This window comes from Mus musculus, chromosome 2, assembly GCF_000001635.26.
Source record: "Mus musculus strain C57BL/6J chromosome 2, GRCm38.p6 C57BL/6J".
NCBI classification, from domain to species: Eukaryota; Metazoa; Chordata; class Mammalia; order Rodentia; family Muridae; genus Mus; species Mus musculus.
In genome coordinates, this window is record NC_000068.7 from 31,280,406 (window position 1) to 31,297,896 (window position 17,491).

The 17,491-nt window shown below is 51.4% G+C and overlaps 1 protein-coding gene across 3 annotated transcripts in view; it reads left to right on the forward strand.

The window, feature by feature from the left end:
• Ncs1 (neuronal calcium sensor 1) overlaps nt 1–15,584 on the forward strand; it is a 50,282-nt gene extending 34,698 nt beyond the window's left edge. Inside the window, exons 3-9 of one of the 3 annotated variants that reach the window (XR_866008.3) lie at nt 261–399; nt 1,904–1,982; nt 3,742–3,830; nt 4,257–4,334; nt 6,882–6,998; nt 7,079–7,136; nt 11,879–15,584. Coding sequence is in view for 1 of the 3 variants with exons in the window: in NM_019681.3 (NP_062655.1) it covers nt 261–399; nt 1,904–1,982; nt 3,742–3,830; nt 4,257–4,334; nt 6,882–6,980 (484 nt within the window). In the remaining 2 variants the exon portion in view is untranslated. The remainder of the gene's footprint in view (nt 1–260; nt 400–1,903; nt 1,983–3,741; nt 3,831–4,256; nt 4,335–6,881; nt 6,999–7,078; nt 7,137–11,878) is intronic. The other 2 variants (XR_866007.3, NM_019681.3) reach the window with 2 other exon arrangements.
• The last annotated feature ends 1,907 nt before the right edge of the window (nt 15,585–17,491 follow it).

The window sequence follows — 17,491 nt, forward strand, 5'->3', positions numbered from 1 at the left end:
TATGTGCCTTGTCCAAGCAAATTTCCTGAACTATCTCTGATTTCTAGTTTTCATGTGAGGTTCAGAGTCCTGGAGTGATTTGCCCCGGGTCACACAGCCAGCGAGCCCATGCCTGTGACATCTGAGTGCCATGGGGGCACTGCTACCAATGTCATGGGGCCTGTGTCTTCGACTGGGGAGGGGTTCATGGCTTTCCTGGGTCTCACTGGCAGAGGCTCCTGGTGGGTGACGTTCTCTGCCACCTGCTCTGTCACCTGCAGGTACAAGGGCTTCATTAAGGACTGCCCCAGCGGGCAGCTGGATGCCGCTGGCTTCCAGAAGATCTACAAGCAGTTCTTCCCATTTGGAGACCCCACCAAGTTCGCCACGTTTGTTTTCAACGTCTTCGACGAGAACAAGGTGAGCTGCGGGTGGCTGCAGCTGCCCCAGTCTGGGCTCCTCCAGCGGCTGCGTCCCAGTTCACTGCCCCCTACCCAGTTCCCCACTCAGGACTGGGTGCCTGCATGCATGTAGACATGACACACGGAGGTGTGACACTGGCACACACCAGCACAGACCAAGACCGACACGTGCATACGTGTGGCACACCCACCCACACATGTGCTCATCTGTATGACTGACACACTCAGTGCTCCATGTTCTTGTGCATAAATACACAGGCTTCCACATGCAAATACTCAGAGAGCTGCAAACATGTATAAAGGCATAGCATGCACACACACGTACATATCCGTGAGTTCTCATGGGTACAAACAAAATACAGAATCTTCTAGGAACAGTAAGATCAGCGGCTGTAACTGGTGTTCACAGTGTGACAAACGCTAGGTGTGTGGTTGGGATTAACAGATGGACGGCCATCTGTGGGGTTGGCGTTGCTTTTTTGTCTTTTGAGAAGGGGTCTTATTTAGCCCAGTGTCTTAGTTAGTTTCTATTGCTGTGCAAACATTGTGAGGAGCAGCAACCTCGAGGAAGGTTTGACTCAGCTTCCGTGTTCCAATCACTGTAAGGCAAGGCAGGAATCCGGAGGCAGGAGCTGAAGCAGAGCCCATGGAGAAGTGTGGCTTGCCAGTCTGCTCTTCGTGGCTTGCTTAGCTGGCTTTCTTACAGAACTCCAGACCACCTGCTAGGGGTGGTCCACCCATACCAATCACTAATTAAGAAAATGCACCAGGCTGTGGTGGCACACGCTTTTAATCCCAACACTTGGGAGGCGGAGGCAGGCAGATTTCTGAGTTTGAGGCCAGCCTGGTCTACAGAGTGAGTTCCAGGACAGCCAGGACTACACAGAAGAAACTGTCTCAACAAAACAAAAAGCCCCCCAAAACAAAACAAAACAGAACAAAACAAACAAAAAAAAAAGAAAATGCCCTAGAGGCCGATCTAGTGGGAACATTTTCTCAATTGAGTGAGGTTCTTTCTTCACAGATGACTAGTTTGTGTCAAGTAGACAAAAACAAACAAACAAACAAACAAACAAACAAACAAACAAAAAACTAGCCAGGCCACACAGGCTGGCTTTGGATTCTCTGTGTACCTGATGCTGGCCTTGAACCTGTCTTACTGCCTCTGCCTTCCAAGTGCTGGAATTACAGTCATGGTCACCATTTTCTGTGATGTGGGTTCTTTCAAAGCCCCCATTTTACAGATGAGAAAACCGAGGCTTAGAGTTTTGTGCCCTGCAATTTCACTGAGTACCACTGAGCACCAGTTTTCAGTACTTACTAGTACAACAGGTATCAGTGTCTCTGTCTCTGCTGCCTACTGTCCCTCTTCCAGCTTGGCCTTCTCTCTCCCCCTCCTCTTGCCCCTCATCCCTTCCCTCCCATCCTTTGGATGTCCTGTGTCTGCTATTGCCTATCACGAGGTCTGTACTGACCACAGCCGTCCCCTTTGTCCCCTTCAGGATGGCAGGATTGAGTTCTCCGAGTTCATCCAGGCACTGTCGGTGACCTCAAGGGGGACCCTGGATGAAAAGCTGCGATGTAAGTCTCCCATCCCCCAGCAGGCTAGAAGGATGCAGTCCCAGGCCTTAACAGGAGGAGGCGCTAGACACCTGCAGCGGTGACCACAGATGGTGTCCTGCTCTGGGAGGTCAGGGCATTCCCAGAGGCCTGGGCAGTGGGCCCTGGGCAGGTGGGCCCAATGTGGCCAAGGAAGCAGGCCAGGCCATCTGTGCAGGGCCAGAGCAAGAGGACACCCTGCCCTTCTGGGACAGATAAAGGTCCCAGAGGGAGGAATTTGGATGTTGTGAGGCAGAGTCCACAGCCACATCGGTGGACAGGCGGCAGGGTCTGGGGTGTGGGTGGGAACAAGAGTAACATTCAGGCAGATACAGTACTGAGACAGCAGATCCTGTGGGTGGTGGGTCACAGGATCCAGATCCCTGCTGGACCAAGGTCTTCAGCCATATTGATGTCTCTCGTTTATGAACTCAATCAACACACATCAGGTGTGGTACCGGGTGAGAACTGAGGGTCTACCCAGGGCTAAGATGGATGACAGTAGTGGCTATCAATCTGTCACAGTGACAGGGTTCTCAAATTCCCCAATGCTGTGGGTGAGGCAGAGAGGAGGAGGAGGAGGTGCTGCTGGCTGAGCCGTGAGCCGTGTGCCGTGTGCTGTGTGCCGGCTAGAGGAGGAGCGGGCTGAGAGCTGGTGAGCCCAGAAAGGGATTGCCGTGGCAGATGGACGTGGGCTCCGGCCCAGGACTATATGTGAAAGGCTGAAAGGCTGGGAGGAGCCACTTAGTCAAGGACATGCGTGTCCTGGGCGGTCCTTGGCTGACACACGGGAGTAGCAGGGGATTTTCTAGAAGAGGGGCATTTGGGTGGAATGCCCTGCTTGGTAGGCGCTTTCCCATCCACAGTGGCATCTGTGTTAGAAGCAGAAGAGGGCTTTTCTCACGCATACCCTCCTTTTGCCCATTGTGAGGCCTGGAGAGGAGAGGCAGGGGAGACAGAGCCATGGTGCCCGGTACCGAGAGTGCTCTACCGCCATGGTGGACTTATGACCTAGGTCGAGGACCTGTCTGTCGCCTCCAGTGGCTTCCAACCTCTGGGGACTACACGCCCTCACGCAGACCACTCCAGCCTCCACCTCAGTCCCTCTAGACCAATACCTGCATATTTAAAAGAATTATTATTGTTATTACTTTTGCCGAGCTGGAGGCAGAACTCGGGACCTTGCCTGCGCTAGGTCCGTGCTCTGCCATTGAACTACAGCCTCAACCCTTGCTTTTTTTTTTTTTTTTTCCAAGTTCTCACTTTATAGCCCTGGCTGGTCTAGAATGTTCTATGTGGCCCAGGATGTTCTTGAACCCACCATTTTCCTGTCTCCACCTCCTGAATACATAGATTAGAGACATGAGCCTCTGCATAAGATCCCTGAATTTGTGTGTATTTCTTTCCTCTTTTGTTTTTGTTTTTCAAGACAAGATTTCTCTGTGTAGCCCTGGCTGTCCTAGAACTCATTTTGTAGACCAGGCTGGCCTCGAACTCAGAGATCTGCCTGCCTCTGCCTTCCGAGTGCTGGGATTAAAGGCGTGCGCCACCGTGCCAAAGCTTATTTATCTTTGGCTCTGGTTACACAGGTGCATGAATGTCCCCTCCTATCAGTATATATTGACCTGATGTTGGGTGGCAAGGCCATTCCCAGGCTTTGTATTGAGACACAGGGAGGGGGAAGGAAGGAGCCGCTGTTGCCCTGGGCCAGGGTGACCCCCACCTGGCTGCTTGATTACAGGGGCCTTCAAGCTTTATGACTTGGATAACGATGGCTACATCACCAGGAACGAGATGCTCGACATAGTGGACGCCATTTACCAGATGGTGGTGAGTCCCAGGAGGGCAGCAGGGAGGCCATGCAAGGGTGAGTTCCAGGAGGGGAGGGGTGGCAAGAAGGCCACCAGTGACCTACAGGGCCCAGGGGAAAACCCAGAGTCACTCTCCTGTCTCAGGACAATCCAGGCCAACCAAACACTGCTGGTTGAGTAGCCATGGGCATCCCCACCTGCTGGTCAGGCAGGGACTAGGTGGGTAGCACAGCCGATGCCTGAGATGTCCCTTTGAAAAGTTGTAGGACTGGAGAATGGGAGGGATGTGACCCTCATTGCCACCAGCCCAGGGCATTGAGGCAGGGGTTTAGTTATGAGCTCAGAGGTCAGAGCACTGGCCTAGTGCCCTGGTGTCCAGCAAGGGCTTACTTAGCTATGAGCCTAAGGCTGCACTGACTCAGCCTTCTGCTTGCAACCTTGGCAGGGGAACACCGTGGAGCTCCCAGAAGAAGAGAACACACCAGAGAAGAGGGTGGACCGGATCTTTGCCATGATGGACAAGGTGAGGTGGTGTGTAGGGACCTTGGGCCTGGCCAGGCTTTGCCCTTGATCCTTGGGACCGGCTCAGGCCAGTCAACTTGACTCGCAGCCAGTAGCCATTCAGGGTCTTTGGTGAGTTTCCCAGGAAGCTTCCAGGAAGTTCCTTGTAATTAGCCAGGGCCCGTGACCTCCAGTTTTCCCCCTAGACTGTTTTGACATCCTCCTACAGAACCCTGACTTCTCACAGTAATGGGCTTAAGTGTGTAAAAATGATCCTTACAGTGGTCAGGAAGCAGGTTATTATTTTGGGCGGGAGAGGCGGGAGGTGGATTCTGGGGCATGGTTTAAAGGGAATCTGTGTTGTAGCTTGGGGTGTGCCTCAGTGGTGGAGGCCTACTATGTGCAAGGCCCTGGGTTTCCACCCCTGGCACGGCACAAACACCGTGTGCGTGCACACCTGCCTAAGGTGACGCTTTGATCCAGGCAGCATCTGTGCGACAAGGTCCTGGGTGCCACTGGTTCTGAAGTCATCGGAGGTTCTGGGAACAGTTTGACCCCCTCAGCTGTGTTCACAGCCCGGCTGCATTTTAGCCACAGACCCTGGGTTGGGAAGCCTCTTGCTCTTGGGTGTATGTGTCTCTGTCGGTGTGTGTGTGCGCGCGCGCGTGTGCTCGCGAGCATATGTCTGTCTGTCTGTCAGCCAGAGAATGACAGCAAATATCTTCTTTGCTCCTTTCTGACACAGAATCTCTCACTGAGCCTGCAGCTTACTGATTCAGCTAGGTTGGCTGGCCAGTGAGGTCCTGGGTCCCTGCGGTCTCAGCCTTGGCTGGCATTACAGGCACATGCCACCATGCCTGACTTCTGTGTGGATGCTGGGGGTCAGATTCAAGTCTTCATGCTTGCACAGTTAGCACTTTACACACCAGACCACCTCCACAGAGCCCTTTTCTCTTTTCTGCAGAACTCTGTGGTTCCTTTGACTCCAAGAAGGCCTTCCTCCATTTCTCTGCTGTTGTCCAGGGTCTTACCAGGGCCTTGTGCACATACAAAGCCGTGCTCTACTGGAGCCGTGGCCCCAAACAGAAACTTTTTCTCTTTCCAAACTAAAATAACTTTGCTTTACATGGAAATGTGAAGCCGTGGGGTGAAAGCACAGCCTCTCCAGTCTCCATGAGAATACAAATCACCAGACTTCCTACCAACTGCTGCATGGTCGGTCCCAGGCTTGCCCGAGAGAGCTCTGAGCTCTTAATTAGGAAAGGAGATTAACACTTGGGAAGGGCAGCACTGGACTCCTGCTGTCCTCAGAAAACTTTCAGAGAGTGCAGAAAGCAGCCGCAGCCTTCTCTCAGCAGAACCCAAACAGATTTTGCTAAGGCTATGAACCTGTTAGGCGCCCCCTGCCCTGCAATAGTAAGACATCTGGTTTTGGGACGCCATAGACCTTGAATTTACAGGGGTGCGGTTGTGAGGTCCCTCAGTTGTGACCCTAAGCCAGTTCCCTTGTCGGACTGCAGGGGATAGATGCAGCTCCTTCCTCCTTTGTAGGGCGACCCTGAAGACTTGATGTCTTAGTGGGAGCAGGGGGCATCACACAGATAGGCTCTTAGCCATCACAAGACTGGCCGTGCCACCTGTGTTGCCTTCCCAGGGGCTGGAAGTGTGTGGATGGTGTCTGAGGCCCAAGTTCCAATTCGGCTCCCTCTCAGAATTCCTGGGACTTTATGTGACCTGGCTTTCAAGAGACCCCGGGGAAACACATGGAGCATTAGGCCTAAGGACTGACCACTGTATGTGACCTGCCTGCATGCACACTCATGCACACGTATGAGTCAGGAGTCAGCCTTGGGTACCCTTCCCCAGAAGTTCACCTACTGGGATATCTCACTGGGTCTTGGGACTCACTGATTTTGCTAGGCTGGCCAGCCAGTGAGACACGAGGTCCATCCTGTGTCTACCTCCCTGAGGTTACAGCTCGATGCCACCGCTCCTGGCATTTTGACATGGTTGCTGGGGATCAAACTCAGGTCCTCACGCATGTTTGGCAAACCTTTGCCCCTGGTATTGGACATTTTTTTAAGCTGGGAACTGAGATAAGATCTCGACAAGTGCTCTGCCACTGAGATACCCACTCCCAATCCCTGCCCTCCACACCAGCTCTGTCTGTATGTTCCAGGGTCTGTAAGTTGTCCAGTTTGGCCTTGAACTCACCATATAGCCCAAGGCTTTGAAGTCACGATCTTCCTGCTCCAGTCTTCCACATGGTGGAGAGCATAGGCCTGTGGCACTGAGCCTAGCTACAGAGCAGGAGATGAGATGGTACTGTCACTTTGACTGATGGAAAGCCCAGAATCGCAGGTGTCTCTAAGTTCCTCAGACCTGTCACCGTGTCTCTCCCTGGTCCCCAGATGGGGTACTGAGAGACATGTGTCAGGTGTCTGATGCTGTCTGCTCGACTCCTCTGAAGACCCACTTAGATTCAGGAAGTTCTACTGAGACCATCCATGGGCAGACTGTCCCAGAAGGTGGATGGTCACCTTAAGCCACCTACCTCTCTTGTTTGCAGAATGCTGATGGGAAGCTGACTCTTCAGGAGTTCCAGGAAGGCTCCAAGGCTGATCCCTCCATTGTGCAGGCGCTGTCCCTCTACGATGGGCTGGTATAGTCCAGGCCCAGAGCTGTGGTGAGTTGGAAGGGTCCTGAGGCAGTGCTGGGGGTGACAACCCACCCACAGGACAGGCATAGTATTCTCTGTGTCTTCAGGGTTCCCGGGAGTCTTCAAGTCAGGCACAACTCTGGGTAAGCCCAAATCCAGCCTCTGGTAAGCTTGAAAAGAAATTTTCCTGGGTTGAAGGCAGATGGAAGACTTGGCAGTAGGGGGCCAGAGGGCAGAGGGACAGGATACTCTCTCCCTTCTCCAGCACAAAAGTCTGAGCTCCATTTTGAAGCTTCCATTAACATTACTTAAAACATTTGTGTGTGTGTGTGTGGGGGGGTGCGTGTGTGTGTGTGTGTGTGTATGGGTGCATGTGTGTGTGTGTGTGTGTGTGTATGGGTGCATGTGTGTGTGTGTATGGGTGTATGGGTGCGTGTGTGTGTGTGTGTGTGTGTTTGTGTGTGCGTGTGTGTGTGTGTATGGGTGCATGTGTGTGTGTATGAGTGCATGTGTGTGTGTGTATGGGTGTGTGTGTGTGTGTGTGTGTATGAGTGCATGTGTGTGTGTGTGTGTGTGTGTGTGTGTGTGTGCATGGGTGCATGTACCTTTAGGAGCCAGAAGTGGCATGAGATCTCCCAGAGCTGAGGCCAGGGGCCGTTGTGAGACACTGGTGTGGTACTGGGAACTGAACCTGAGTCCTCTGGAAGATCAGCCAGCACCCTGAGCCACAGAGCCATCTCTGCAGCCCCTCTATCAATATTACTTTACACAGAAACACTTTCGTATGAACAAGACATTACAATTGATGCTTGCAAAGAAAACTTCATTGAAAGTAATGTGATAAATTAAACGTTTACTTCCTAAACTTGCCCATCTGACCTAGACATAGTTACAGTAGCCAGAATTATTATTTATTTTTATTTATTTAATTATTTGGTTTTTTTAAAGACAGGGTTTTTTGTTTTTGTTTTTGTTTTGCATGGTCTGGCTGTCCTGGAACTCATGTAGACCAGGCTGGCCTTACACTCAGAGATCTACCTGCCTCTGCCTCACGATTTTGGGGGCTAATGGCGTGCACCACCACTGCCTGGCTCATTTTATTTATTAATTAATTAATTGTATATGAGTACACTGATTATATCTAAGTACATTGTAGCTGTCTTCAGACACACCAGGAGAGGGCGTCAGATCTCATTACAGATGATTGTCAGCCACCATGTGGTTGCTGGGATTTGAACTCAGGACCTTAGGAAGAGCAGTCAGTGCTCTTACTTGCTGAGCCATCTCTCCAGCCCCTGGCTCATTTTTAAAGCGTTATACTTATTTGTTTACTGTGTGTCTGCTCATGCATGAGCACAGAAGCCAGAGGACAGCCTGCTGTGCGCCCCACCGCCTTCCCTGAGCCCAGAGAACAAGCCACACGCTGCTGGGAACTTGAGTCTGACTGTGATTTGGTGACCTTGATAGCCAGATTTGAACAGCTACACTTGCTCCTTTCTCTTCATCGCTTTCCAAAATGAGTGGTTTTGTGTGCATGCCCTTGTGTGTATGTGTGGCCATAGGCTGGCATCGGGTATCGTCCTCTGAGATCCACATTCCTCACTGAGCCTGGAGCTCGTCAGTTAGGCTAGGCTGACTGGCCAGCAAGCCCCGGGCATCTGTGTGGCTCCCGCTCCTCAGCGCCCTCATGCCGTCAAGCTCCTCTCTCACACGGTGGCTGGGGATCGAACCCGATGGGGTCTCATGCTTGCTTGACAGGAACTTTGCCAAATGAGCCATCTCTCAAGCCCCGAATTAATTGTTTTCCTGACACCCTTCAAAGGTAGCCGATGACGTTTAAAAACTCCATCAATATGAAATGGATTTAAAGGTATTTACATCTTTCTAGCAGCAGATGTACCGCTGTGTCCATCATCCTCCAGGAGTTACATTTCAGTAAGAGCTTCCTGTGGGTGTGTAGTCTCACACCTGTAATCTCAGCATTCAAGAGGCTGAGGGGTGAGGGTTAGCCTCATTCCAATCTAAGGCCAGCCTGGGCTACTTGGGAGCTTCAGGCCAGCCTGGGCTACTTGGGAGCTTCAGGCCAGCCTGGACTACACAAGAGTTTCGGTCCAGCCTGGGCAACAATATAAGATCACATTTCAAAGCAACAACAAGCTTGTCAGTGAGAGATGGGTAGTGTTTGAGTTGTAGCAAGAGTACAGGTCAGAAAGGTTTGCAGATCACAGGGGCTGACAGGAAGGGGAGCCAAGACTGCATCAGCCCTGCCCCATCCACTTCCTCCCTTTACTCCTGAGCACCGCGTCCTGCCTGTTCTCCCACTGCCTTAGTCAGGGTTACTATTCCTGCGAGGAAATGCCACGACCAACCTGGGGAGGGAAGGGTTTACCTGGCTTACACCTCCGCTGTTCCTCATTGAAGGAACAGGAACTCACACAGGGCAGGAGCCTGGCAGCAGGAGCTGAGGCAGAGGCCATGGAGGGTGCTGCTTACTGGCTTGTTCCCCATTGTTTGTTCCACCTGCTTTCTTACAGAACCCACGACCACCAGCACAGGGATGGTACGAGCCACCACGATCCATTAATTACTAGCTACCAAAGTGCTCCACAGGCTTGCCTCAGCCTGGTCTTACGGAGCCGTTCTCTCAGTTGAAGCTGCCCCTCCTCTCGGGCCACTCTGGCTTGTGTTAAGTTGACATGAAACGAGCCAGTCAGTACAGTCTCTGTGGGGACTTCCTACTTCCTTCTAGGAACACCATTAAATGCCTCCTTTCTCCAGTTCCCATGCCTAAGAGAAAGCAAATTGCTGTCTGACCCCCACAGATCAAGAAGCCCGCTGCCCTGGAGCAGGATTCTGCAGCTGTCCAATCAGGAGGCCTCTGGGACGCCCGTTATTCCATATCAGCATGGCTGAGAGGCTGACTGGTTCCAGGGAAGGTTCTGGGCTTTTTATAAGAGAGTCTGGGAGGGGAACTCAGTACGGAAGGAACCATTTTAAAGTGGGCAGTTCTGCCAGGCCCGGTGGTGTAGGCCTGTTGCCTCCTTGTCTCTGCTGTCTTATCACTGTCATCCCCATCGTCACTGTCATCTCAGTTGTTCAGAGGCTGAGGCAGGAGTCTTGAGTTCAAGACCTGCCTGGACAATTGAATAACAGATTTGGTCTTAACATAAAAAACACAGAGGTGGTGATGTCGTGGTATGGGAGTACTCGCCGGGATGTGAGAGGCTCTCGTTTTAATCCTTAGAGCGCGCACACACTCACACACAGGCACACGCATGCACACACGCACATACACTGATACACACACACACATGCACACTGAACACTTCACTGGCATTTAGTATGTATTCATAGTGTTATGTGCCTGCCACCTCCTCCTGGTTCTAACAGATTGGCGTCTCTGAAGTCAGGCTCTGCCCAGCTTCTCCCTGCCAGCCATTCTGCTCTCTGTCTCTGGACTTATCTATTTTGAAATGTCCTTTTGAGACTGGATTCTTTTTAGTGCGCTTCCCAGGTCTATCCTATCATACTGTGGGCCATAATTTATTCCATAATGTTTGCTTGTTTGTTTGCGACAAGAGTCTTGTTGTACTCTTCTGCCAAGCCACATCTTCAGCCCTGTGTTTGTATCTTTTTGCTGTTGACAAAAAACACAGCTCTAAGCTTAAAGGGGAAAAGAAATAGTCTATTCTAAAACCAAAAAATGTGAGACAGCGCGGTCCAGGAACACAGGGTTAGGTTACCCCAGATTCTGATGAAGAGCCAGTTTCATCAAGTTTCATAAGTAACCTTATAAAACATTTGGAGCTGTAAATCAAAGCCATTTTAGGACATGTTGGTGTGTATGTCACCTGACACAGGCAGGTCAGCCTCAGACGCTATTTCCTCCCATTTTACGTCCCCACTGTCAAGGTGCAAGGACACCGATTTCCCCATGCTCTTGTTGACATTCATGTTTTCCTTCCAATGTATAATGACCGTCCTCATGGGCAGAAGACGAGCGCATCCGCATCCTGCTTCTGATGTGTCCTTAGTGACTTGCCCTGTCAGTGGTTTTAATGGCTGTAAATATTTTATCCGACCAGTTCCCTGATATTGGACACTCAGGTCGGTCCTTCACTATTAAGGAGTCTGCCATGGTGAACATCTTATTTATTTCCCAGGGATAGATATGAAGAATCTGTGGTGAATCAACACCATGCATTTTTCAGGATTTCCAGCCCTGAATGCCGACTTGCCCTCTAGCGCCCTCTAGCGCCCTCTAGCCCCCCTCTAGCGCCCTCTAGTGTCCTTTAGCTTCTCACACTTTCTTTGCTTGTGATCCATCTTTTCACTGAGAAACTTTGACATAACTTTTGGTATGCAAGTATACAAAATAAACATTAAATCAAACACATACAGCTAATAAATCATAAAGAATTGTATTTTAAAAGGCAGTTTTTGTTGTGCATATAATTTTATTGCTTTTATTTTTCTGTAATTAACCTGTGATGTTTCTGTAAGAACAGAAAAATGTATAGATGCAGTAAACAGAAAGAAAAAAAAAACGCTATAATTCATAACACACGCATCTTAAGCCTGAAGCTGTTTCAGGCAGCGTTGGTGTGTGCTGTGACGTCATGAGAAAGGCATTGGTTCATGGATAGTGTGCTCTGAATCGAGGCGGCAGTCAAGTTAGGAGATATCCCACGGATGAGAGTCACCAAAGCGCCTCAGACTCATGCCATCAGTGGTATCAAGTTAATTTTTTGGTTGTGGCACATTTATAGATCTTTCATTCGTTATCATCACTTTCCCTTTTCCAAGCCCAAATAAGTTTGTAGCCTGGAGTCGAGAAGCTGGGCCCTAACAGACACTCAGCCACCACAGCTAACAGTTAACACATCCTGTCTCCCTCTGTCTTGCAGATGTGTGGGAACCACTAGCCTCTTTCTGTGCCATGAGGCCACCGCAGCCTGACACCGCCCCTGTGCCCACCCAGCCTTCCTCATCTCCACAAAGCCAGCCGCCCTTGAGCCTCCAGGCCCTGGTTCTCTTCCCCCCTGCCCTGCATCCACCTGCCGCCTGAAGCCACTGGTTCCAATCGTCAACAACCTCCGCTTGTCCAAAACAACGACAAACCGAAACGGAAAGGCTCCAGCCCTCTGCAAAACTGAGCGCCCGGCTGTCTCCCTCGGCAGCCACCCCATTCTTCCTGCTGTCCGGCCTGTGTGCTTTCTTTTTTTATTTCAAACGGACATTGTAAAAGAAAACAAACTACCTTCTGTTCTAAAGGATACTGACCATTGGGAGAAGGCCTCTGTCTCAGAGAACTCAGTCTCTGCCTGGTCCCCTGAAGTGGTGGTGACCAGGGCCAGTGAGGCTGCTGGCAGCAAGGGTGTTAGTGGCAGTGGCTCACGTGATAACAGTATTGTGCGTTTTGTGGAGAAACTGAGGGTTTTTTTTATACTCATATATAATCGAACCTTTTATTTATTGGTTGTTAACTCTTGCTGCTACCTTGTGTGTCTGAAACTCCCAGGATGCTGGGCCTCCGTTTACATGTGCACACCCTCATCCACCTGCCTGCCTCACTTGGGAGGATGGTGGCCTGCAGCGGCCAAGAAGCCAAAAATCTTTTCCTCTTTTTTTTTTCTCAGATACTGTGCCCCATTTTTGGAGAGGGGAAGGTGGGCATTGCTAAATGGCTAATGTACTGTTCCCCCAGCTTCTGCCCTGGAGTCCCCACCCCTCGCCTCTGCTCTCCTTGGAATCCATAACACTTTTTTTCAAAAACAAACTTGAGGTTTTTTTTTTTTTTTTTTTTTTTTAATTTTGCAACTTTAAATTTGATGTTAACAGCAGAAAGAAAATGGAGAGCCTTGTTCTGAGAGTAGGAGCTAGGAGAGTGTGTCCGGCACACAGTAGAGAGCGTATGAAGTGGGTTTCCCTGCAAACTGCTGGCCTCAGCCTCCCTGATGCTAAGAGGCTGGGTAGGTGTGGCATGTGAATCCCTCTGCTCTCCTGCCCTGACTGCTTTTTGCAGTAGTCTTCTTCCCTACCAGGAGTCTGAGAAAGAAGGGGTAGGAGGATAACACCAGGCCCTGTTGGTCCTCAGGACTGGGTCCAGAGCCAGAGAGATGGCTCCATACTTGTCACCAGGAGGAGCGGGCAACCATGGCTTCTCTGGGACTTTGTAGTCTTTCCCTTCTCGATCAGCAGGGCTGGAAGGCCTGGTGGTTGGCTTTGTTGATCTTGTGTGATTCTTAGCCCAGAGCTAGGGTTCCTGTGTTTGTGACACTGTTCTATGGCTGGGTTTTCTAGTCTGGAGGGCACAGGATCGTATGAATGACAGTACAACCCTCATATAGTCTCTGGGCACAGCCTTGGTTGCCGGAGTGTGTGGTCTGCCTCAGAGGCTGACTGTGTCTGATGGCACCCCCTTTAGCCCCTCTTTAGGATTTCCCAGACTCTTGAGTCCCTTTGGGCTCATCCTCACCCTGGGGAGCTTTCCGGGGTGAGCCTCTCAGCTGCAGAGGCAGACCTAAGCTCACAGTTCTTGCTTCTAGTTTGTGTAACCTCTCTGCCCACCATTGAGAGGGGGAAATTGGTTCCCGGATTTTTCTTCTGCTCTGACTCTCCTGTAATCTCCAGCATACTTCTGGGAGACCAAAATCTTCCTTGCTAATGACCTGTGGATGAGCAGCTGTCCCCTGGAGGATTGATGTCCCCCATCAATAGGTGGCTTTGGCTGCCTGTCCATCCCTGTGGTGGGAATGCTTAGCTAGTCCATGCACACTCCCTCTTCCTGGGTAGACCCTTTGCTCATGCTGTGCCCATTGCTAGCCCACCAGATCCCACAGGGAAATTTTCTTTGAGACCTCTTTGGGTCATCTTCCTGCTTGATCCCTGACATGTCCTAGAGAGTAGATGTGGTGTCATAGGTTGAGAGGCCCTCTCTCTGGTCTCTGGAGACTCAGCTGTCCCTCTGTCAGTGGACATTTTTGGTGGCATCAAGACCCAGTGATTCCAAGCTGAGGAGAGGCTCCTCAGCTAAGGTGTTCACTTTTTTCTGTGGGTCCAGGCTTCCTCTCAGGATCTCGGCTTTTTGGTTTGTAGCCTTCAGTGTGGCTTTTGGTCTTCACAGTTTATGTCCTTGGGTCCAAGCCTCGGACTTTGAGACAGCCCTGGGCTGCCTTTTCCTGGCAGGGTGTGGGACACTGTTTTTGTTCAAGGACGCGTGCTGACTGATGTCTGTCTCTCTTTCACCAGCAGTTAGCTGAGGCACACAGCACGCCCAGAATCTGAGGCCAGGCCTCTTCTGTGCAGCCTGAGGACCTCTCCAAGTTCATTTCCACAGAGGCCCCACCCCATCTGATGCTGCTTTCTTTAGGGGTGTGGTCCAGCCAGTGAGGCCAGGCCCCTGGTACCTCGGCAGACCCTCCTTTCTAGGGCCAGGAATGCTGTGACCCCCTCTTCCCAGCATCTGCTGCCCACCTTGTGTCGACGGTGACTTGGGAGCCTATCACGACTTTTCAGTATCTAGCCAGGTTTAAAATAACAAGGCAAATGTATGCAGCATTGACATCTCTTTCTTTAAATGGTCTACAGTTTGACAGGCCATTTCCTAGGAAGCTGTGTTTCCTTTGCACTTTGGGGGACCTTGTCTCTTCTAGGAGATAGTGGGGTGTGCAGTCCCTGGGGATCCCTGGCATCTCTCCTGAGAAAGCCCCCACTGCTGGCCAAGCAGAAAGCCTCCAAGATTCTTTCCAGTGTGTTTCTGCATTTACATGATCTAAAGATGCATGGGGACGCCCCCTGGTGGTGATGAGCCGCAGTGGCACCCGGGGATGCAGTGGTCCAGCCAGAGGTGAGGCTAGAGGTGGGAAGGCCAAGGTGGGGGCTGTGATTTCCGAGGTCCTGGGCCCCCAGCCCTACATATCTGGCAGCATGCCTCCCACCCACACCTCTGCTAGGTCAGCTGGGACTGGCAAGGTAGTTGGCATAAGGGCACAGTGGGAAGCTTTGCCCTCCCAACTTTAATTTTTTAAAAAAATATCTGCAGAATAAATCCAATGGTTAATTTTTGAATGAATAAAAGGCTTTTGTTGAATAAACAGTTGGTCCCATCTTCTGTGTTGGCATTAGGTTCAGGTTTTGTCTGCTTCCTAGGGTGGGGGCCCCACCCAACACCCTTTACCTCTGCATTCCCGGACCAAGTCTCCAGATTCCTTCAGGACGTTGGAGGAGTCACGTTACTCATTGGATCTGTTTCTCCATGCCTCAGAAAGAGGTCAGCCACCTTGCAGGGGTGACAGGCCAGCGTTGTGTGGGTTGGTGCTCCTAGGGGTTCCTACAGCTCCCGACGGATTTTTAGGTGACTTAAAAACCAAATCTAGAGAAGGTGATGTTTTCACTCTGGTTGTTTGCATCCTTCCCTGCTTGTGTTCCCAGCACCCTCGGTGTCTCTTTTTGGGGTGCCGTCCTGTCTATGTCTTGGGGGACATAGGGAGGCCCTCGCCTGGTGGTGCAGGCCAAGGGTGATAGGCTTTGTCGCATGTCCGGGTCTCCTCCCTGCTCCCGATGTATGTCGTCTGTGTCTGGCCGATTAAACATGCTTCCTGGACCTCCCCACCTCCCTGTGTGAGCCTGGTGCTTTGTCTGTTTCTGTGTTTCTGTCTGCTTTAGATTTCTTTCTCCCAGGACAGTCTTGCTCTCGCTTTGGGTGTGGTCTGCTCAGGATACCCCAGAGAAAGCCCATGCAAGGTATCAACTCAGTTTGCTGGGTTAAGAGTCCAGTGGTGATGGGGTTGGAGAGAGCACTGATCTATCTTCTGTCATTCCTGAGTCAATTCCCAGCAACCACATGGTGGCTCACAACCATCTGTAATGGCATCTGACGCCCTCTTCTGGTGTGTCTGAAGACAGTGACAGTGTACTCACATATATAAATAAGTAAATTAAAAAAATAAAAGGGTGCCCTGGTGACCAGGGAGCAGCAGGTGAGCAGGTCACAGGTTCACCCTGTAGCACCCCCTCCTGCATACCCCATCTGCTGGGGTCACCTAGGGGCCACACTGCTGTATATGGGTGGATACATACATACATTCGCCTGAGGCCTGTTGGTCTGAAAGTCAGAGGTCAGAACCTTGTATCTCCTCCTCCCAACAGGGCTAGTCTCCACCCACCTCCCCTCCAGCTGTACCTTCTCCCCATAGTCTCAAACCAGTTAGGTTCTCAGCAGCTGGGGATGGGCCAGAGGAAGCTGCACTCCTCCTGACAGCCCAACAAGACACCCTATGGGATGTCACCTGGTCAAAGCTTCTCAAAGTGTGGTCCCCCAGCCGTGTCAGCGTAACCTGGCATCTTACTGGGAATGCAGTTTTCTTGGGATTTGGCTGAGACCTGCGTTTCTCAGAGACCCTTGGTGGCGGCGGCAGGGGTTGTGGTGGGCTGTCTCCAATCATATCTCCCCTGTCTTGTGCTGATGAGCAAGCTGTGGAGCAGGATTTAGTAAGAGCTTGTGACTGATGGTCTCTGTTCAAGAGAGCCTGTTACCGAGGAGGGTCTCAGTCCTCAGGAACTGTCCCTAGGTGGAAGCTGGAGGCCACTTACAGAGCCCAACCATATTGCATCCATGGAAGCGTCGAAAATCGATGGGGCTGAGAGATGCATCAGTAGTGGGATGCCTCCTCTGAACGCATGAGGACCTGAGTTCAAATCCCCAGCCCCATGTAACAGGCATAGCTGTGCAGGGTGCAAGGGAAGCCGGGCAGGCACATGGGTATGCTTGCTGTGGAGGCTGCCTGCTGGCAGATCTGGAGGGACAGCTTAGGGGCTCTGAGGGCTGAGAGCACTGGCTGGCACATCCATCCTGCCTCACATCGCCCTGGACAGGCAGGCCTTGACCTTAGTGGGTGACTTACTGTGCTGGTTTCACCTAGGAATTCTCCCTCCTCCCAGGGGAGTGAGCTCTCTATGGTAGCTCAGCTGGTTTCCTTCCCAGTGGGAGTCTTCCACCTCCCCCTTCCTCACTCCAATATACAGGGCAGAAACATCATAGTGGAGAAATTTTTATTTACACTCGTGGTGAGATTTTAGTCTACCATGGCTGGGAAGATATGGTGGTGGGAGTGCAGGCAGGTCCTCCTCAGGCTTACTCAAACCAGGGAGCAGAGAACTACCTCCAAACCAGAAGGGGATTAGTAATCTCTAAGGTCCAGGGCACGTCTGCCAGCTAAGCTGTCTACAGGCCAAAAGTTCTACAAAACTCCAAAACAGAACCACTAGGCAGGGACCAATACCAGTGTTTAATGTACTGGTTTGCAGGGGACACCTCACAGTCGAACCATAACAAAATACCCAGGGCACCACTTGGGGTGAACAGGACCGGGCAGAGAGGAGCGGGAGGTGGGGATGGTGGTATAGATTCAAAGGAGGATCCCTGCAGTGGTCACTGCCTCCCTGCCCTCCTCAGCAGCCGGTCTGCCCTCTCCCACCCTGCCTGACATCCATCCACCTTGTCCTCTTGGCTATCTTCT